We start from the raw sequence: 19,899 nt of genomic DNA, 5'->3' as shown, positions 1-19,899 counted from the left end.
AACATCCCACATGCCACGGAGCAACTAAGCCCATGCGACACAACTACTGAAGCCCATGCGCCTAGAGCCCGTGCTCTGCAACGAGAAGCCACAGCAATGAGAAGCCTGTGCACTGCAACGAAGAGTAGCCCCTGCTCACCGCAACTAGAGAAAGCCCGCACGCAGCAACAAAGACCCAACGCAGCCAAAAATAAATAAATTTATATTTTAAAAAAAATTCCTTCCCTGTAAGTACTGTGTTGTTTTCACAATTTATAAAAAGTTTCATATTCTAAATAAAATGACAAAAATTACTATGTTAGGACTGAAAATTGCCACAATTTTCAGCTAGGCAGGAGCTTTACTCTCTTTTTTTGGGTCCTTGGATTGTTCTCTTTGACTCATCTCCCCAGTAAAAACTGAGCCTTTCCTCCAAGATAGATCTGGTTGGTCTCAACTGGGGAAATCAAGGTGTTCATCAGAATTCACTAAAGAGTGTCTCAAGCCCTCTGACCTCTATCATGTAATGCCACACAGTCTGGTTAACACCATCCATGCAAAGATGAGTACTTAGACTGATATTTATCTATAAACTGTTTTCCTTGGGAAAGAAATGCGCACAAACCCACTTGGAGCTAGTTTGACATATCCTACTGCGTATTCTTACAATCTCTCGAAATGTGTACTCCACTGCAGTATCTTGCATTTTGGGGGCTCTATTCTAACTCCTCTTTCTGCCATTTATTTTTTATTCTCAAACAGTTATGACCCACAATGGCTCATAAAAAGTGCAATGGTGTTGGACCTACTTCAAAAACAAAAACAAAAAATGACAGAGTAAGAGCATCTGAGAAGACGTTAAAAATGCAATTTTAATGAGTCTCTAGATGCCTTCAAGGAAATGGTGTGGGAATCAGGGAGAAGATGTCAGCGGGCAATTAGGGATTGGTGGCGGTCCTGGAAGGGCATCCAAATCTGGGCTACAGCCAGGGAAGATGGGCTGACAACTGTGAAGTGCACCTGGATGAAACCACGCAGTGGGGCTGTGGCCTCTTCAGGGATCTGGACAAGAGCATGAGTGTGAAGCCTATTGCACGTTGCTCTTCCAATGAACAGCTGTGCAAAAATGCCTCTGCCGTGGAATCGGGCTGTAACAACTGAACTAGTGACCCTACATGTAAGCATGCGACCCCCACCTGCTTTAAAGAGGGTATGGGAGCCACTGTGCTTCTTTGAGAATTATATTAACTTTCGAGGCTCCTACAATCCCGCAGCCTTCCTGGGTTGCTGTCTGGACCCAGAACTATCATGTTCATGTGCCATCGTTTGGACAGAAGGGCCAGTGGCATTTCAGAGCTGGAGGGGGGTGATTAAAATTTGTTCTTGCACTGCTGGTCCAGGGAAGGGGCAAACTAGGATGTCGTGAATAAAGTACATCCATGCTGATTGGCTTGGCTGAATTGATAGTGGTGCCCCTACAGAAAATGGTCACATCTGAAGACAGTGGAAAAAAGAAAGGAACATATTTCACGGCTACTTACTTGGAGGTAGTGTCCTTTGAATTTAGTGATCTGCACACTGTTTTCAATTCAAAGTTAGAAAAAAAAAATCAATAATTTTAAGCAATAGTAGACCCCTTGGAAATGACAAATTTAAATACCAGCCTAATCATTTTTTCTGTAGATACCATGGCAGCTTGGAATCTGGGAAGCAAGATAAAAATAACATAATTCAAGATGCTCTTCACTGTTTTATCACCACAGATTTCTAAGTGGAGCCAAACCCTGAGGGCTAACTTGATGCTGGCTTTAGGGACAGCAATGGGGACAAAAATTAGCCTAGTACTTTCCACGCTCTGCTTCCAGAAGGTTGGGAAAATCTAGAACATTCTTCTTAATCATTTGAATGCTAGATTCTGAATGTCTCTGAAAGAATGCAGTGTCCTATCTCTTAATGGAGAGGGATGTGTAGGGTGGAAGGAAATGAGATTGATAAATTAAAATAAAGGGGAAGGGACTTCCCTGGCGGTCCAGTGGTTAAGACTTCGCCTCCCAATGCAGGGGGTGCAGGTTCAATCCCTGGTGGAGGAGGTAAGATCCCACATGCCTGGTGGCCAAAAAACCAAAACATAAAAGCAGAAGCAATATTGTAACAAATTCAATGAAGACTTTTAAAAAAAATAAAATAAAGGGGAAAATGCAGACAATGAACACATGAGATGAAAGGCACCAAGCACCCAGAGTTTGGAGTGAAAATCTTTTTTAATATAAGGAGAAAGAAAAAGGAAAACAAACGAGAGAGGGAGAGAGAGAGGGAGGGAGACTGTGTAGAGTTAAGAATTAAAGATAGAAAATAAAATAACAAAACAGATTTGGGGATGGGGAGGAAATAGAGAACTTGAGGAATTAAAAAAATGTTTCTAAAGAAAAGTGGGGCTGAAAAATGAGGTCATTCGTAGATCTAGGTGACAGCTGACAGCGGAAATTGTTGGCAACAAATTCACAAGACATAAAAAGAGCAGAACACCAAAAGGGAGGGTCAAGACTACACATGGCACAAAACATCCTAACTTCTCTTAATTTACTTTGGTTAAACCATTAGGCAACTGACACCTTGGAACAAGTAGTTTGGGTTCTTTGGATTTTTCTAATGCATTCAGATTCTCTCTTAGGACAATTATATCTCTCTTAGGAAAGATGTTAAGAGTTTTCAAAAACACATGTATTTGTATGCTTTTCTTGCCACCTTACAAGCTATGCTTTCCATTTTCTGTTGCGTAAGACAAAGGAAACAGATTTTAAAAAAAAGAAAAAAGATAATGCTATGATCTGTCTTACTTCCTATCTACAGAAAAGCAGAAATCCTAACCATCCCGTAGCGCTTAACTGCCTAACGAATGCGTATGTTAACACCAAAAGTACATAAGATGCAAAGTGTTAAAGTAACTATTTCAAACACGTTGAATAAATTCTTTTACCATAACCTCCTAGGGGACAGAGGGACCCAGCCATCTATATTGTTTTGGGAACCTGTAAGGTTTTCAGACCTAAAAATAGCATAATTCCTATTATTGCTCCTAACAGTGTTAACCTTTCTCATAATCCCAGCTTAATACTTCTCATTCCCATTTCTGTAAATGGAGTAATTAGACCAATTAATGAAAGAAACACATGAACATTTCCATAGAAACCTTTTCCAGACTAATATTTTCAGGACAGCATGTTCCTCAAGGATTTATCCATGTGACTTCCACTGATGTTAACAGAAATCAGACAATTAAATCCTTCTGTAACTCTTTGATAATTTACCCCCTCTGCTTTAAGGAACATAATAATGCAGACATCCAAAGTGCAATCACTTCCTTAGAGTTGTCAAGTGTAAAAACTTCTGCATTGCTTCTCTGAGTGATTATCAGTTATATATTCTTTCTCAAACTAAAAAAAATAGAGATTAATGGGATTTAAAATATTAAAATGTATGGAAATTATATGTAGGGTAATTAGGCAAATAGTTCTTTTTAAAAAAATCATCAAATTTGGGAAGGCAATTTAAGATAAAAAGAGAAGATCCCACTGTCTCTAAATGAACATCTCTTATTGGTCACACTGGTGGACCACGTTCTTTCTTTATCTCTGATCTCTGATGCTCCCTTTCCTCATCTGAGCCAATCCTAAGAGGGAAAGAAGTCAAGGTGAAGAATATCATCCTACGAACAAAGACAGAGAAAAGGTTTTTGAAGATAAAATCCCTCTCAATTGCATTGACAATGACTGCTTAATAAGTCAGGCTAAAAATACAGAATTCACTGTCAAGTTTACTCAACTGCACTGATTAGATAAATTTATAGACTCCATTAAGGTACATTCTGCCCCATCCCAAATGTGTTTCAGAGCAACAGTAAAGAGGCAGCAATCCTCTTTCTCACTAGGAGCTGTTAATATGAACAATATTCTATTGCAACAAAAAATATTACTCCTAAAAGAAATAAAAAGCTAAGACGTTGCTTTTCCTATCAGGAACAGAGGCTTTTGTCTATTTTCAAACGTACACGGGTCACAGATAATTCTATCTTCCTGCCAGGAATGCCACCCAATCCATTTCATCGTTGTGCATTCAGAAGGCAACTAAAATGATTAAAGGAAAGCTAGGGCCCGAGCTCTGCAACAAGAGAAGCCACAGCAATGAGAAGCCCACGCACCACAACGAAGAGTAGCCCCCGCTCACCGCAACTAGAGAAAGCCCCTGCGTAGCAACAAAGACCCAACACAGCCAAAAAAAAAAAAAAAAAAAAGAAAGAAAACCAACCAACCAAACAAAAAAACTAGTCACTTAAAATTAGTTTTGATGGGAGTATCATTACTTTCTATTAATTTTTTTGGCTGCGTTGGGTCTTCCTCTAGTTGCAGTGAGCGGGTGCTACTCTTTGTTGCAGTGTGCGCACTTCTCATTGCGGTGGCTTCTCTTGTTGCAGAGCACGGGCTCTAGGTGTGCGGGCTTCAGTAGTTGTGGCACACAGGCTCAGTAGTTGTGGCTCGAGGCTCTAGAGCGCAGGCTCAGTAGTTGTGGCACACGGGCTTAGTTGATCCATGGCATGTGGGATCTTCCCGGACCAGGGCTCGAACCTGCGTCCCCTGCATTGGCAGGCAGATTCTTAACCACTGCACCACCAGGGAAGCCCCTCATTACTTTAAATGTATAGAGATTCCCAAATTGTTAAGCATATGAAAATCCAAACATACTATATCCCTGTATGTGGATCTGTGACATAGTCCTTGGGTGTCTGAACTTTGAAAAAAATGTGTATATTCGTTTGTTAACATGGATTGGTTGGTTAGGCTGTCTTTTACTTGATTTCATAACATTTAATTAATTTGCTCTTTTTGATATTTAAATTCGAGGGCTGACAGGTTTTCATTTAACGTTTTAAATGTTCCCACGTTCTCCGCTCTCTCACTCACAAGCACACGTTCCCTGTACACGTGAACGTAAAATAGGCACACATATCATTCATTCTTTCAGCACCTATGAGTACCTGCTATATAGTAGAATCATGCTCTATTTATTTTCTATCTCAAGATTTGCATTTGTAAGCTTTAACCTGTTTATTCTAAATACTCACTAGCTATAATTCATAAGATCATATATGCTGACCATGAAGGATTAGATTTATGTCTGAGATATAAATAATGTTGAATCAAAGAGTGAATCTCGGTAGGCCCTTTCTCTTGTCAGTAGCTGGTCTACAAGATAGCCGTGGTTAAAAATGTACCATCTACTACATTGCTCTCAAGATAGTACAGCAGTAATATCAGCATCACCTGGGAGTGTGCTTGAAATGCAGAATCTCAGGAGTCACCCAGAACTACTGCATCAAAATACACACATGAACAGGATCCCAGGTGCTACGTGTACACCTGAAAGTTTGAGGCACACTGGCTACAGTCACCCTCCCCCAAATGTCCACAACAGATGTGGGGGCAGACATTGCATTTACAAAATCTAGTTAAGGAATCTTCAGAGACCTAGAGCTGATTTGTGGGTGGAAGGAGCTACAGGGAGTTGAACTGCTCTACCTAAAGAGTAGAAGATATTTTGGATTTTTGTTCTGGAGAAGAACAGAAAAATCTAATGGCCTATTATATCATTTGTATTTCTGACAGGCTGACCCCCTTGAACTCTACCTTCTTCACTGAAGAACTTTCTACATATAAATGGTTTTCTTCCTAGATAGAATAGAGGTTTAGATCAATGAAATCTATACCCCCAAGGTCAGAGTGTCCCCAACAGATTCCTGGATTCTACTGTTATCCTGTCATCAGTTAGCAAAATAAAACAAACAGGATCTCTACTCCCTCACCTGGTTTCCTCTTCCCTCACCATTCTTCTTGTATGACTTTTATTTACATATATTTTAAATAAATTGTAACCTTCTTTATCTGTATCCATCATTCTTCACTCTGATTAACTGGACACTAGGAGGCCTGCTGCAAGGTTTATTTCCAGCTTCTCTATCAGGGCAGGGAGAGATGATGCCCTAAGAGGTGGGGAAGCTCCGGTTTTTCTCCTATGAATGGGGAGGGGTGATACCACTTCTCCGAGTTATCTGGATGTTATTTTTACTCCTGTTCATGTGCCCTCCTTACCACCTGCACGTGCTAGTTGGTTCTGAGTTCATATAGTCAAGGGCAAAATCTCACAAGTCAGACTCAGTCAGCCTGAATAACCCTGCTGAGTGTCTGAGAGCTGCATCTGTTACTAAATCTGTAAAGACTGAAGTAGCAGAAGCCCCCTTTCTGGCTCTGACGAGAAAGACTCCACATCGGGTAGGAGGCTGACCTTCCTCACTTTCCTCATGTAGCAAAACTGAGTGTTTACCTTCCATTTCTATTTCCACTATTTAAATATCATGATGGCTGATGAGCAGAGCGTAAGAGAAAGTCCAAGTGAGGTTTATCTTAAATACAAGTGAAAAGAGTGAGTAAAGTTCAAAAACTTCTGAAGACCTCCACCACTGCCTCCTGCAAGAGATTCCAACTCTACCATCACCAGGCAGGTTGGAGCCTCATGGACCCAATCCAGAGAACTGAGCAGAGCAGAAGTAAATAGGTGTGCAGAACCCCACAAAAGCTGCATGGAGTTTTGCAATACGATGCATTTTTAAGATTTCCTTTTCATGGCTTCCTTTTAAACTATGATTTGAAAAGTAAAACATTGTCATGGAAAACGCTCTATGAAATTGGTTTTTACCAAAAATGAATCATTCGGCAGATGGTTGGGAGTGGGGGAAGGTGGGAGAGGAATGGGATTTTAGAAAAGCAGAGGTGAGAGGCATCCCCCCAGTTTTCAGAATCCACATCAAATGATCTACTGCAGTTATACTCTAATCTAAGGCTCACGCAAGTTTCATGTTTTTCCCCCTTCCTGCTCTGCTCTGAAGCCATCCATGTTCTCTTCCTGTTGTTCTATTTTCATTATATTCAAGGATACAGAAACATCTGCTCTATTAGGAAAGCAGAACTGTTGGACTGTCTGTCGTAAACAGTCACCTACATGATTTTTCTACCCAAACCTAAAGTAGTATTACTGCCATTAAACAACAGGGCTGAAAGCCTGGCATGTGAGAGACGTGGAGAGCAGCTTATAGGAAGACCTTGCCCAAACTTCACTGGTCAGAGGGCTTTTACCTTCCAGACTGCTTCTATGGAACGTTTCTAGCTTCTTTTAGGGAATGAAGCATTTCTTGTTTATTTGGGAAAGGAACCAACATGCTCCAAATAGCTACAGTCTCCCCTTCATCTTTGCACTTCAGGGATACGGGGGCAACCTTTGTCTTGAGATTCATTTCAGGACTTTAGGAAGTCTTATAGTTTGAGTCCTGAATATCCACCTCTCAGCAACTGCCAGAACGAGTAAACAGGAAATCAGCAAAATTACAGATGATCTTAACAGCAAAATAAACTAACAGGATTTGATTGACATGTATAGAACATTCCACCTAACAAGAGCGGAATACCCATTTTTTTCAAGTGCTCAAAGGAACATTCACCAAGATAGACCATATCCTGGGCCCTAAAACCAACTGCAACAATTTTATAAGAACTGAAATCATACAGAGTATGTTTTCTGACAATAATGGAATCAGCCTAGAATCAATAACAGAAATACAACAGGAAAATCTCCAAACACTTGCACATTAAACAACATACCTCTAAAAAATCCACAGGTCAAAGAGAAAAATCTCAAATAAAAGAAAAAAATATATACAAATGAATCAAAATATGGCATATAAAAATATGTGGGACACAGCGAAACCAGGGCTGAGAAGGAAACTTAAAGCACTAAATTCTTACATTAGAAAAGAGAAAAGGTCTTAAATCAATAATCTAACTTCCTACCTCAAAAAACTACAAAAAGTAGAGCAAAATAAAACTAAAATGAGCAGAAGGGAGAAAATAATAAAGAGGAGAAATCAATAAAATTGAAACAATAAAACAATAGAGAAAATCAGCGAAACAAAGAGGTAGTTCTTTGAAAAGATCAATAAAAATTGATAAATCTAGCAAGATTTATGAAAATAAAAGAAAATTTAAAATTACCAATATCAAGCTAGAACAGGATATCACAACATATCCTGTAGCTATTAAAAGGATAATAGAGGAATACTACTGACAACTTTATACTCATAAACTCAACAACTTAGAAGAAGTGGGCCAATTCCTCAATGACCACAAACTACCAACACTCAGCAAAGATGAAATGGATAATCTGAATCGTCTTATAACCATAATGAATTCATATTTAAAAAGCTGCACACATTATCTTCAAATAAAAAGTAAAAAAAAAAAAAAAAAATTCTGCTTCTGCAAATCCCCAGGCCCAGACAGTTTCACTGGAGAATTCTACCAAACATTTAAAGAAGATTTAGCATGAATTTTACACAATTTCACCCAAAAAATAAAAGAGGAGGAAACATTTCCTAATTGATTTTATGAAACCAGTATTATTCTAATACCAAAATTAGGATTTATTCATTCCCAAATGCCCATTTAGGAAAGTATATGGGACTTTACAAGTTCATTTTTGTTGTTTTTAGGACATGTCCAAGATCTTGGAGAACGAAGAATGAAGCTATATACATATATATGTAGAGAGAGAGAGAGAGAGAGCACACTTTTAAGTCAAACTGAAAAGGGAATTTGGAGTTGGAGACATGATGTAAAAGGAATGCTGTTTTTTTCCTTCCCAATGTGTGATTTGTGCACAAATGTCTCAGCTGCGCTCTGCCGTTTGTTACTGACCAGCTCTGCAAAATAACATGGAAGCCCATGTGAGTCGGGAGACAAAAGTCCAGGCTCTCAATGTATTCTATTAAGCCACCCTCTGTACTTGAATAATTAATTAAATGTTATCTACCTCTGTAACATGCTGGTTTAGTTACAGCATGTTAAGTTCTATAGGATCATCCATGCTAGGAAATAAAGGCAAAACTAGTAAGTATGTTTATGTCATTATGGTAAACTGGTTAATACACAGGCTTAAGAGGCTCTTTCCTCTATGAGACAGTCCACGGACATGGAGCTGTTCCCCCAAATAACTCCTCTATGTATGTCCCTTTGGGAAGTTGCTGATGGTGTCACTAAGCTCAGCGAAAAGCTTCCCAGCTGTAGGGCCCAGAGCCCCCTTCCACCGTCACAGAGCCATCGCCAAGCTGTGTTCCTTGGATTTTATTGGCAGAGGTGATTCTCAGTGAGATCTGGGGACACGATCTGCCTTCCCAAACACTCAGTAAATTCAGCAGAGGTGGAAACCACAGGGGGATTTTAGGCCTGATGTCAGCTGTGGTGGCCACCACACTAGGAGCACAAGGGTCTACATGTGTATACTGATGTCATCACTCTCAGGGAAGATACTGTGCATGTATCATTTTGCATTTCTCAGCTCCCCACCCTCACAGGCACATTAGCTGCCACTCACTTCCTTGACACCTGAAGCACTGCTGCTATTTTGAGCAAGATACTGACTTAGAATGCTTTCTTCTAATTACGTGTCATTAACTTGCCTTGGGGTGGCAGTTCCCTGGTGATGTGGGGCATGGGACAAGTCAAAGCCACTGGGTTGTCACAAAAGCCACTAGTTAGGTCTCCCCAAGATGGGGAGGGTGGTTTCTGCATCCCCAAATTCCCCTACAGTGTTTTAAAAAGAGTAAGAAAAGGTCACGTGGATTCTCCCTTGGGTTGACATGCATCAGTGAAGGTAGCGGGGAAGAGTCAGTGGGGAGCCTGAGGCTTGTTCTAAATCTTATTCTGTTGCCCAGTTAACATATTCATCCAACTTTCTCAGCACCTCACACAGACCCAGAGTTCACAGGATAGTGGGATCCCGCACGTCTGGACCTGCATTCCTGTATGTGAACTATACCCTAACACAAGACTGAAATATCCTTCAGAAAACTCTCAAACAGTGGCACTAAACTAAATTAAAAAAAAAAGTCATTATAATTAGATGTTGGCATCTTTCTTCTTCTAAAGGCAGTGGCAACCAAAAGGAAAACTTTGCTATAGCCTCTGGACCAATAGCTAGAAGATTATAAATTAACTCTTTGATAACATGAGCAGGAAAAAGAAAAAAAAGACGGTTCAAGAACTCAAACAACACGTTACTAGAGTCTGTATCTAAATTGATAGCACAGTTACCACCAGAATGATAGAGATAATACCATTTTCCAACAGTCAGAGAAAATATGGCCAAATGCTTGTCTTAAAGTAACGAATAATTAGAAATCCTTTAGTGCTCTCATTACTGTAAAAGTGTAAAGCCAATTCAGAGGTCAAAATATATTCTTCCCCAAACTGATACAGTGCTGAAAATAAGACATAGTCTGGTTGGCTGCTATATGTGTCTGCTTCTTCTCCCACAGACTTTAAGCCATGAAATGAACTAAAGAATATACAGCTACCCCCAACACGGAGGAATTAAATGACCCCTTCAAGGTGACAAAATGCCAGCAGCGTCAGCATGCGTATTCTAGTGGGGATTGGTATTCATCCTTGGCAAGAATGGTGCTTTTTGTCATAGCGTATAAAAACTGTCCATTTCCTGTAGATATCACACAGGCATATCGTACACATTACAGATGCACATACATACACCCAGTGCAGAAATCGGGTGGCAGACGGGAGTGTGGGCTCTAACATGCTGCCCTACTCACGGAAGGCAGGGTGCCCCAGCCAGGCGGTCTTCAGCAGGACCATCAGCGGTTTTCTCTGCCTTGTGGGCAGCGGAAAGGACACAAATGTCTCCCTAGCACAGGTCACTGAGGCCTGCCGGCTTCCTGCTGCCGTCGGGGTCGCGGCATCCCATCAGGAGTGTGACACAGTAGGGAAAGAGACCGGTTCACTGTGAGACCTGCTACTCACTCTCGGACAGTGCCTCGGCCCCCCTTCCCACTGCACAGCGGCTGCCGCAGGAGGCGTGTGGCCCTCCAGACCATAAGCCAGGGTCTGAGTTCCTTCGGGACACAGGCTGCAGTGTCAGTGGCCTTCTTCTCAAAACGCTGCTTTCTAGGATGCTACAGAAACAACCTAATTTGGTGCCCTAGCCTTAGGAGCAGGGGAAAAGTCTCTTTAGGTTGAAAAGGGGGAAAGAAGTATGAACCAGGAAGATAGGGATGTAGCTGGCTCTCTGCTTTCAGAGAAACTAAGAGGATCCTCAAGTCATTTACGGAGACCGCGTTTCGCATGCATGCTAGGGATGCTGGAGAAGCTAGGGATGCTGGCGGGACATGGGCTTCTCCTTGGACCTGTCACTTCTCCACACGGAGTTAATCAAATGCTCCTTTATCTTCTCTGGGGAAGGGAAATGAGCTGATTTAAATTGCCAAGCTTGGATACGCATCCAAAGAGGACAGCTGAGAGATTTATGTGCAAAATAACTGGGTTGGAGGAGAAAATGGGAAACGGATTCCAAGTACCTGCTTGCTGTGCTGTCTGTGGCATCTGCTGGCCCCTCGGAGCACTGAACTGAACAGAGGCCATGGGCCGGTACTGCTGCGTGGTTGAGGTAGGGTACTGACCAGATGGATAATAATATACAGGCATCTGTGGAAGAAAGGGAACAATGGCAGGAAATGAGAGCTGTAAATGGAGTAACATTTTGAAACGTAAACTATTGTCATCTTATGACATAATGTGAGTACAGTAGATTGCAAAGACGGCCACCATGCCTACGTGTGTGTGTGTGCATTACTCCTCCCATGAAAAGGTGAAATCTACTCCCGAAGCCATGAATCTGAGCTGGCTCTGTCTTGCTTTGACCAATGCCATGAGACAGAAATGATGACTTCTGAGACTTGGAAGCCTGATCCTTAAGAAGACTTGCAGCTTCCACTCTTTCAGGAGAGAACCCAGCCACCAGGAGAAGTCCAGGCTACCCAGCTGGAGAAAGAGGCCATGTGGAGAACAGAGGCAGCCCAGCCAAGACCCCAACACTGCAGCATGTAAGTCAGGCCACCTGGGATCTTCCAGGCCCAGTCAAGCCACATGGGGTGCAGAGGCGAGCCATCGCTGCCAAGTCCTGCTCAAATTGCCGACCTGGCTGTGAGCAATACAATGGTGACTGTCTTAAAGTGCTGAATTTTGTGCTTTTTAAATGAAACAAGAGTGAATGAAACAGTCACCTACAACAACAACACATTTTTACGGTAGTTTTAAATATGATCATTAACTTGAACTGTTTTGCTAATGGAAACACAGGTAGGTCATGAAATCTGCTGATCTCCAGCCTAAAAGAATCAGAGGATGAAATTATGAAATATGGGGAGGCCCAGCAAAGCACTTTTCAGAGTGACTGGCACATAGCTGGTATCCCAAAAAATGGATGTTCAGTTTTAAAAGGGACATATGTTAAAAATATTGTTCATGTCACCTTCATCACTTTCTAATCACTAAGAATGACTGAAAATACTCTAATTACTTCCAATAAGATTCGAATCAAATGTCTCCTGACCTGGAAAGACTTCCTTGCCTGCCTCGGGTCATTTATATTCAGGCTGTTTTCTTATTTTTTAGAAATTTATTTATTTATTTATTTTTGGCTGTGATAGGTCTTCGTTGCTGCACGTGGGCTTTCTCTAGTTGCGGCGAGCGGGGGCTACTCTTCCTTGTGGTGCGTGGGCTTCTCATTGCGGTGGCTTCTCTTGTTGAGCATGGGCTCTGGGCGTGCGGGCTTCAGTAGTTGTGGCTCACAGGCTCTAGAGCGCAGGCTCAGTAGTTGCGGTGCCCAGGCTTATTTGCTCCGCGGCATGTGGGATCTTCTCGGACCAGGGCTCGAACCCGTGTCCCCTGCATTGGCAGGTGGATTCTTAACCACTGCACCACCAGGGAAGCCCTGTTTTCTTATTAATCGATTACTTTTTTATTTACAGGCCTCTGCCTTTTCCTCTATCAGCTTCTTTAAAGTGTAAGCAGAGGTGTGCCAGTACACAGCCTGCAAGGATTATCTGCTTAGAATAACATTAGGAGCCACCTGTTTGAGAACTGTGTATTTTATGGCTGTTTTATTTTCCCTCTTTGCCTTGTCCATGCATTTTTGCTTCACCCTTCCAGTGGGCGTTCAGAAAGCATTCACCCAAATCAGACAAAACTGACCTTTAAGGTTATTAAATAGGTCATTTTCTGCATAAACATAACGTTATTTCCATATATGCCCATGGACTGTATCTCAAGTGTTGTTTTCAACACTATACATAATTGAGTAACTGAGTTTTAAAATGTTTACTAAATTGACAATCACTGTGGTTTATATCCTATACCTTTATCTGTGGTTCTTTTACAAAGAAGTTCACAGATGTCCAGACTGCTCATGAGCATGTGTTTTCCTTTTTTTTTCTTCCCTCCCTCTTTCTATTTTTAAATCTGTTGGAGAGGGAATGAAAGCATCTCTGTTGCAGACACACCAAAGCTCTGGGTTGTCTTTGCTCTTGTAGTGCACTAATTATTGAAATTCCTTCAATCAAGGAAGGGCATTTTTTAAAAAAAGTCTTCAATTAAATATTCTGGCAACTCTTCTCTTTGACATCAGAAAAGGGTGACACTTAGATGCTATTTAGGCTAAAAGAGTTAAAACTATTTTTCCCTGATAATCAAATATTTAATTTATTAGTAAAATAATTAATATATCAATGAGGTCCTTTCTCCTGTAACTTAAAATTATTTTTAACATCTCCTTAAACCCTACCAGCAACGCTACTACATTACAGAGAAGGCAACTAAAGATGGACTATTAATTATCACTCAAAATAAAATGAACAACTGGGTGAAAATCATTTCATGGTGGAGGATTTTGCATGGCTGGAAAAGAAAATAATTTATTTAAGATGTTAAGGCAGTGCCACACCACAAATGATACGAAGGTGACACTGTACTTTAAGCAGCTCATCCAATGCAATATTTCATAATTAGGATGGAATTTGCTTGGGGTATGCGTGCCTTGAAAATGGACCAGAAAACGCTTCTGTGCATTTTACATCTTGACAGTAATCACTTGCAATATTCTGCAAGGGATACCCAGGAGAGCCCCAGAGATGTTTGGTGGTGAAGAGTAACACATCATCAGTCTTTGAGAAGACAGTAAAAATCAGTGATCTGTGGTGTCTTACATGCTCAAGTCAATTAAATATGATTAATGGCTACCTGTGAGCGTGTGCAGGAGCCCCGCTCCCCAGGGGAGTGGAGAGGACAGTGGATGGGGCTTAGCTTCCTCCTTTCTATTCAGAGAGGAGCCCCAGAAAAGCTCCAGAAAATGCTTATGAATGGATAAGAAAGGAAACAACACGTTTCCAGAGCAGCAGCAAGAGAGATGGAAGTCCCCCAGGAGCTGGCCTTCCCCTTCCTTCCCCGAGGCTTTCCCTCCCTGGGCAATCACCCCAGCGAGCTGACATCCTGCTGGAGGGCAATGCTCTCCCATGGCCTCTGCACCAGCAGCCTGGAAAATGGGCCACTTCCCCTGGTACCAGGGACATGGGTCTGCGTCATTAAACTCACTTTCTGAGCCCCCAGGACTTCACACAACTGATGAATGCAACAGGCTGGGTCCTGTAGGCTGGGAATATCAGTATGGACCAGAAGAGCGAGATGAGTTGAGCCGGTGATGTGCTACATGGAAACAGAGGCCAAGATGCACCAGCAACCAGCGCTGGGTCACAGGTGTGAGAAAAAGCACACTTACCTGTGTGGGTGGAGGCTGCTGCACAAATCCCTGGGGTGAGGGAGGGGGCTGGAGGACTTGCTGGGAGAGGGGAGGGCCAGAGCCCGAGAAGCCCCCCGTTGGGAGCTGCTGGCCTGTGGAGGCGATGACGTAGCTTGGCTGCTGGGTGGGCTGCGGCAGGAGGGACGGTGTGTAGACAGGGCCGGCTGGGGGCTCAGGAGTCTCCCCCGAGGACTGCCGGCTCAGGTTCATCTGGCCAAACTGCGTGGTCACATCCTCTCTCTGCAAGCCATGGAGAGAAACCAGGGCGTCAGCAAGAGTGGCTGAGGAATGGGAGTGGCAGACACAGGACACAGGACACAGGCTTGTCCTTTTGGGAGACGGAGGGAGAACAATTTGGAAAAAATAAACGAAAGGAATTCTCTGTCCAGAACACCAAGAGAACATAACAAGAGAAGACAGATTTTAATCATCTTGAGGATTAGAGATGGCAAAAAGTTTGACCCGTATCTCCCTCTTTCAGTGGAAACAAATTATTATTTTTTTCACTGAGGGCTTGGGATCCTCAGGATGGCACTGAGACAAGAAGGATTTGGGGCTCTGTCCTGGAGGGTCATCTGGTCTACCAGCAGTAACCACAGGCTCTGCCTTCTGGAGGACGCAGAAGGACTTGTGTTGCCCACGGCTGCCACAAAATTCGAGCCAGAACTGGTGTCATCAGTGGAGTTTCATTTGCATGTTAAGGAGTATTTAGTCACTGGCCTGGCCTGATGTTCAGGGACAATGCTCACTCTTGTTGCCCAAAAGGACCTAGTACACTGAGGAGAAATGAGAGGCCATTGGAGGACTGGGATTCTAGGGGAACACCTGTATCAGGAGCACAGGGTGATGTCGGTTACCATCTGGATATTGACTTTTAAGATACTTCCCAACCCTCACACCAAGTTCACGTGTCTCTCTGTTCCTGACATGTAACTCTGAGGACATTCAATTCCCGCTTAGCTCGCAAACTCTTAAAAGGGTACCACTGCAGAGGCACTAAACATGGGACAGATGACAGAAAGGAAAGCATTATTTTGGAGAATGAGACATTCACACACCACCTCCCCCCTTACAGTCAGCCCAGGGCACCCACCCAGCGTCAGCCTGCCCTGCACAAGAAAGTAGTAAGACCAGTGAATGTGCTCTCCCAGGTGAAAAGTCATCCCCACATGATACAGTACCATGGGGAACTGCGGCGTCGGAGACACGGGCAGGAGATGCTGGGAAGGAAAAGACACAGCTGGGTATTGCACTGACTGGGAGGAAGCCTGCAGCCCCTGGACAGACTGGAGGAAAGAAAAAGCTGGTCAGGTAACAGGGCAGTACTGGGGGCTGAAATCCCAACGGAAGGCAATCGCATCTGACGCACACCACCGTCCCCCTCATAGGTCCTCCTGGTTCAGTGCACTCCAGAGAGGGGCACCAGCCACCAATAGGAAGCCAAAGCAGGCAGACCAGCGCCAGCCAGCCTTGAGGGAGGTTTGCTGCCCAGATATGAAGTCCTGTGTGTGTGAAACTTTTGAAAATTGTAAAGCACTATAAAATTTAAAGAATCTTTCATTCAATTAAAAAAAAAGAAGTTATTGTGATACTTTTCATGTTGTTGTTGGTGGTCAGATCCCTGGGTCTAAAAATATAGTCCAAGTACTAAAAAGTAAGAAAAAACAACAAAAAAATGAGGTTCAGGGGACTTCCCTGGCCGTCCAGTGGTTAAGACTCTGCGCTTCCACTGAAGGCCCAGGAGCCAAGATCCCTGCATGCCGCCCACTGTGGCCAAAAAAAAAAAGAGGTTCACCCTGGCAACCTGCCTGGAACACTTCAGGTTTCTGAACATTTCCATGTGTTGCCCTAGAAAAGGAGGACAGCCCTGTGTCTCTCCAAGGGACAAATGAGCAGCCAGGCCACCCTGGCATGAGCTGGCTTCTGTTCTTCCCATTTAATACTGACTCTTTGCAGACAGGGGCACTGATCTGCATTAGGAATGGGTGAGCAAGGTGACACAACGGCCTGGATGGGCTTGAGTTCAGTCCCCAAGACAGTACAGACTCCTTGACACATAAAAGCAGCATCTAGATCTAAGACAAGACTTGTCATTCATTTTCCCAAGTACCATGCCTCACCATGCGAGTCACTGGACGGGGCCCTCATCTCTACCTAAGCTTTAAGGATCCAGCTGAAGTCCTGTCAACCTGCAACCAAGGGCTCTAGGCTGCCAGGTTTTATTATGGAGTTGAGTGGATGGGGCTGGCACCCATGGAAAATATCGCCTCTTCCTGATGCACCGCACGGCTGAGGCTGGTGCAGTCTGCATCTCCGAGCACTTCCCCTCCCTGCCTTCCCACCAGCTCTTACCTGAGTGACCAGCGGGCCTGCCATTTGCGTCTGGGGTGGCTGGGCCTGCTGCTGGGGCCGCGGGGAGGGCTGCTGCTGGGGCTGCCCCACCATCGCGCTTCGCAGGGGCTGCTGGCTGGTCGGGGGGTTGTATATGGCGGGGGTTCCATCGGGATTCACGAAGGGCTGGCCTGCAGTGGAATCACACCTTGGTCAAGGTAAACTTCTCAAGCTCTCCTTTGGCACAAAGAACCACTCTGACAGATACTCAAAAATGGAACCTAAAGCAAAGGGGCAGGGGAAGTCCAGGACACTGGAGCCTTTGCCAGTGTGAAGACTTGACTGTTTATGACCCATCAGGCTGAGCGAGGTAACAGCGTAAGCCCACAGCAATTTTAAGAAGCCGCAAATGAATCCATCACCTTCAAGGCAATTTGCCAAAGCTAAGTGCATCTGTACAGTGGCACCCAGTGCAGAACGCCTGTGGAGAAGCAATCTTCACCAAGTCCTGTGTCTTGCTGCCCTGCACCTCACAGCTACCAGCGAGATAACTTACACCGCGATATAAGGGCTGCTTTCTGTTTATACGGCTCTGGCGACATTCAGTTACTCATTATTTACCAATATATTTGTTTTGCTTCCACTGGGCTGGTCACCAACTCAGAATCATTACCAGCTCCACAAATGTATATACAACCAGGATATACCACATGCATTCACTTGCTTCTCTAAATAGACACAAGCAGGAGTACACAGGGGAGGGGATAGAGATTCTGAAGGTGATGCATAATAAACCCATCACAGAATCATCTTGTCATGGCAGAGCAAATATACATTATTTTGCCTTTTGAAATAATGGCTTGGTTCACTGTTATTGTTCCTACTATTTGAGGAGTATTTTATGGTTTACAAAACAGTATCATTGGAACCTCACTGGGCCTCTGCGGAAGGTAGGTATCATCTCCCTATGTTTCAGAAGAGGAAATGAAGGCCCGCCAGGAAAATTACAGGAATAAGGAGCTGAAAGGAAGTGATTAAAGGGCAGCAAATGAAAGAGAGAGAAAGGAGGTAAGGGAGAGAAGAAATGGATTTCCAACATGGAAGGCGCAGTGACAGGCACCTTACATCCATGGTCTTCTCTTCCAAGAGCCCCACAGGTGTGCAATCTCATTCCACTTTAGAGACAAGACAATCAAAGTTTGGAGGGCCCAAGCAATTTATTCAGAAATACACAAAGCAGTAAGTGAGACATCCAGGAAATGGCCCTGGTCCATTCACCTCCCATCATACTACGCAACTTAAGTGAATTATCCAAGTTTGCTTAATGAGTACATGGTACAACGAGGTACCATGAAAAAAATCCAATCGTAACTGAAAATTATTCATCAACACATGAGAAGTTAGGAGAGGTGGGGGCCATATTTCAAGGTGGAATCACCCCCAGGATTGGTAGATAAAGAAGAATCAGAATATGGGGGAAAAGATGGGCAAAGTGCTTACAGCGGAAGAGCAGTGGACTTGATTTCAGCTCAGTTAGGAGCTGACATGAAAGCTTTAGCATTCCCCAAATTTTCAGTACCCTCCCAAATATTTATATACATATGTATGTGTGTATGTATGCAACAAGTAACCTTACATGCTGCATATTCATGAACATACCTGCCAGAACCACAGGAGTTCTAACAACAGTTTCATAACCAATCACAACATGATGTGATGGAAAAGCATATGTGCCAGAATTTTAGTCAGAGAACAATGACTAAATTTAGAGGGTTTTTTTTTTTTTAAATGTTCTTCATAAGCACTTGTCTTCCTATCACTGTTACTTAATTTTAGCTATATTTTATTGTTTTAAATTATTGTTCTTTTTTCGAAAATAACTCTTCTGAATTTAAAATCTGCAACCCATTTTTTTTTTCCCTGCAAAACCCAGCAATTTGGAAAAGGATGAAAAAACAGGTCAATTTACAAAAATCTATTAGCCCATTTGGGGTTCTAATCCTTACTTGTCTCCTCCTTTTTTGTATGTTAATAGGGAAGAGGAAAATTTTAGGTACCTAACATTTAAAAAAAATTATCACAGCAACTTCATACAAAATCATTTCAAAGTCAACCTAACTCTAAGCTCACACACACACACACACACACACACACACACACACACACACACGGATGGAAAACTAAAAAGAAAAGGCTCTTTACTATGTCCGTGACTTTTGATTTACCCCAGTGAGAATTAAGGAAGTGTAAAAAACTGACCATATTTAGGGTGAAAATATAACAGCAAAATATTCAGATGCCATTTTCGATAAATTTTAGACCCTCTGTTTAAAATATTATTATTGTGCTGTGGACCAGAAGAAAGAAATATTTCTAAATAACCGCATGTGAAAAGTACTAAGAATTCACTTGGGTAGAGAGAGATGGCAGGTTCTTTTAGAAAGAGAAGGTAGTATAAAAGGTTGATTCTTATGCTCACCAAGGAATGGTGGAGAGAACTGAGGAAAATGAAAGAAGTCAGATGGATGCCAGGGAAGAGACCAAAAACAATTTTCTAAGAGGGCCGGGATGACTGACTTTTGGTTTTCAAGTCAGGCTATGGTGGCTTCTCAGTATTCTACCTTGTTTACCAATCCAGATGCAATTACGACTGAATCCAGGCAATTAGTATGAATGACAGTGGCTGAAAATCAAAAGAGAAAGACTCACTGGCTTTAGGACTATTCCGCTTAGCAGAGGTTTTCATGTCAGAACTGCAGAAGCGTGTCCAGTAGGCCTTGGAATGGGTGTTACCAGGTAAAGAGAGTGTAGTGACAGAGGTAAGCCAGTGTGGCGAGCTGAGCC

At 42.9% G+C, this 19,899-nt stretch overlaps 1 protein-coding gene across 15 annotated transcripts in view; it reads right to left on the bottom strand.

Moving 5' to 3' along the window:
* ARPP21 (cAMP regulated phosphoprotein 21) overlaps positions 1–19,899 on the bottom strand; it is a 156,607-nt gene that overhangs the window by 42,139 nt on the left and 94,569 nt on the right. For 7 of the 15 annotated variants that reach the window (XM_059939123.1, XM_059939124.1, XM_059939125.1 and 4 more), the window contains 4 exons: positions 17,077–17,246; positions 15,906–16,010; positions 14,704–14,964; positions 11,450–11,576 (listed from right to left, as the gene is read on the bottom strand). In XM_059939123.1, the coding sequence (XP_059795106.1) occupies positions 11,450–11,576; positions 14,704–14,964; positions 15,906–16,010; positions 17,077–17,246 (663 nt within the window). Of the gene's footprint in view, positions 1–11,449; positions 11,577–14,519; positions 14,631–14,703; positions 14,965–15,905; positions 16,011–17,076; positions 17,247–19,899 lie in introns of all 15 variants that reach the window. The other 8 variants (XM_059939115.1, XM_059939116.1, XM_059939117.1 and 5 more) reach the window with 3 other exon arrangements.

Source organism: Balaenoptera ricei, chromosome 11 (assembly GCF_028023285.1).
Source record: "Balaenoptera ricei isolate mBalRic1 chromosome 11, mBalRic1.hap2, whole genome shotgun sequence".
NCBI lineage: Eukaryota > Metazoa > Chordata > Mammalia > Artiodactyla > Balaenopteridae > Balaenoptera > Balaenoptera ricei.
This window is presented reverse-complemented; position numbering and strand designations above follow the sequence as displayed.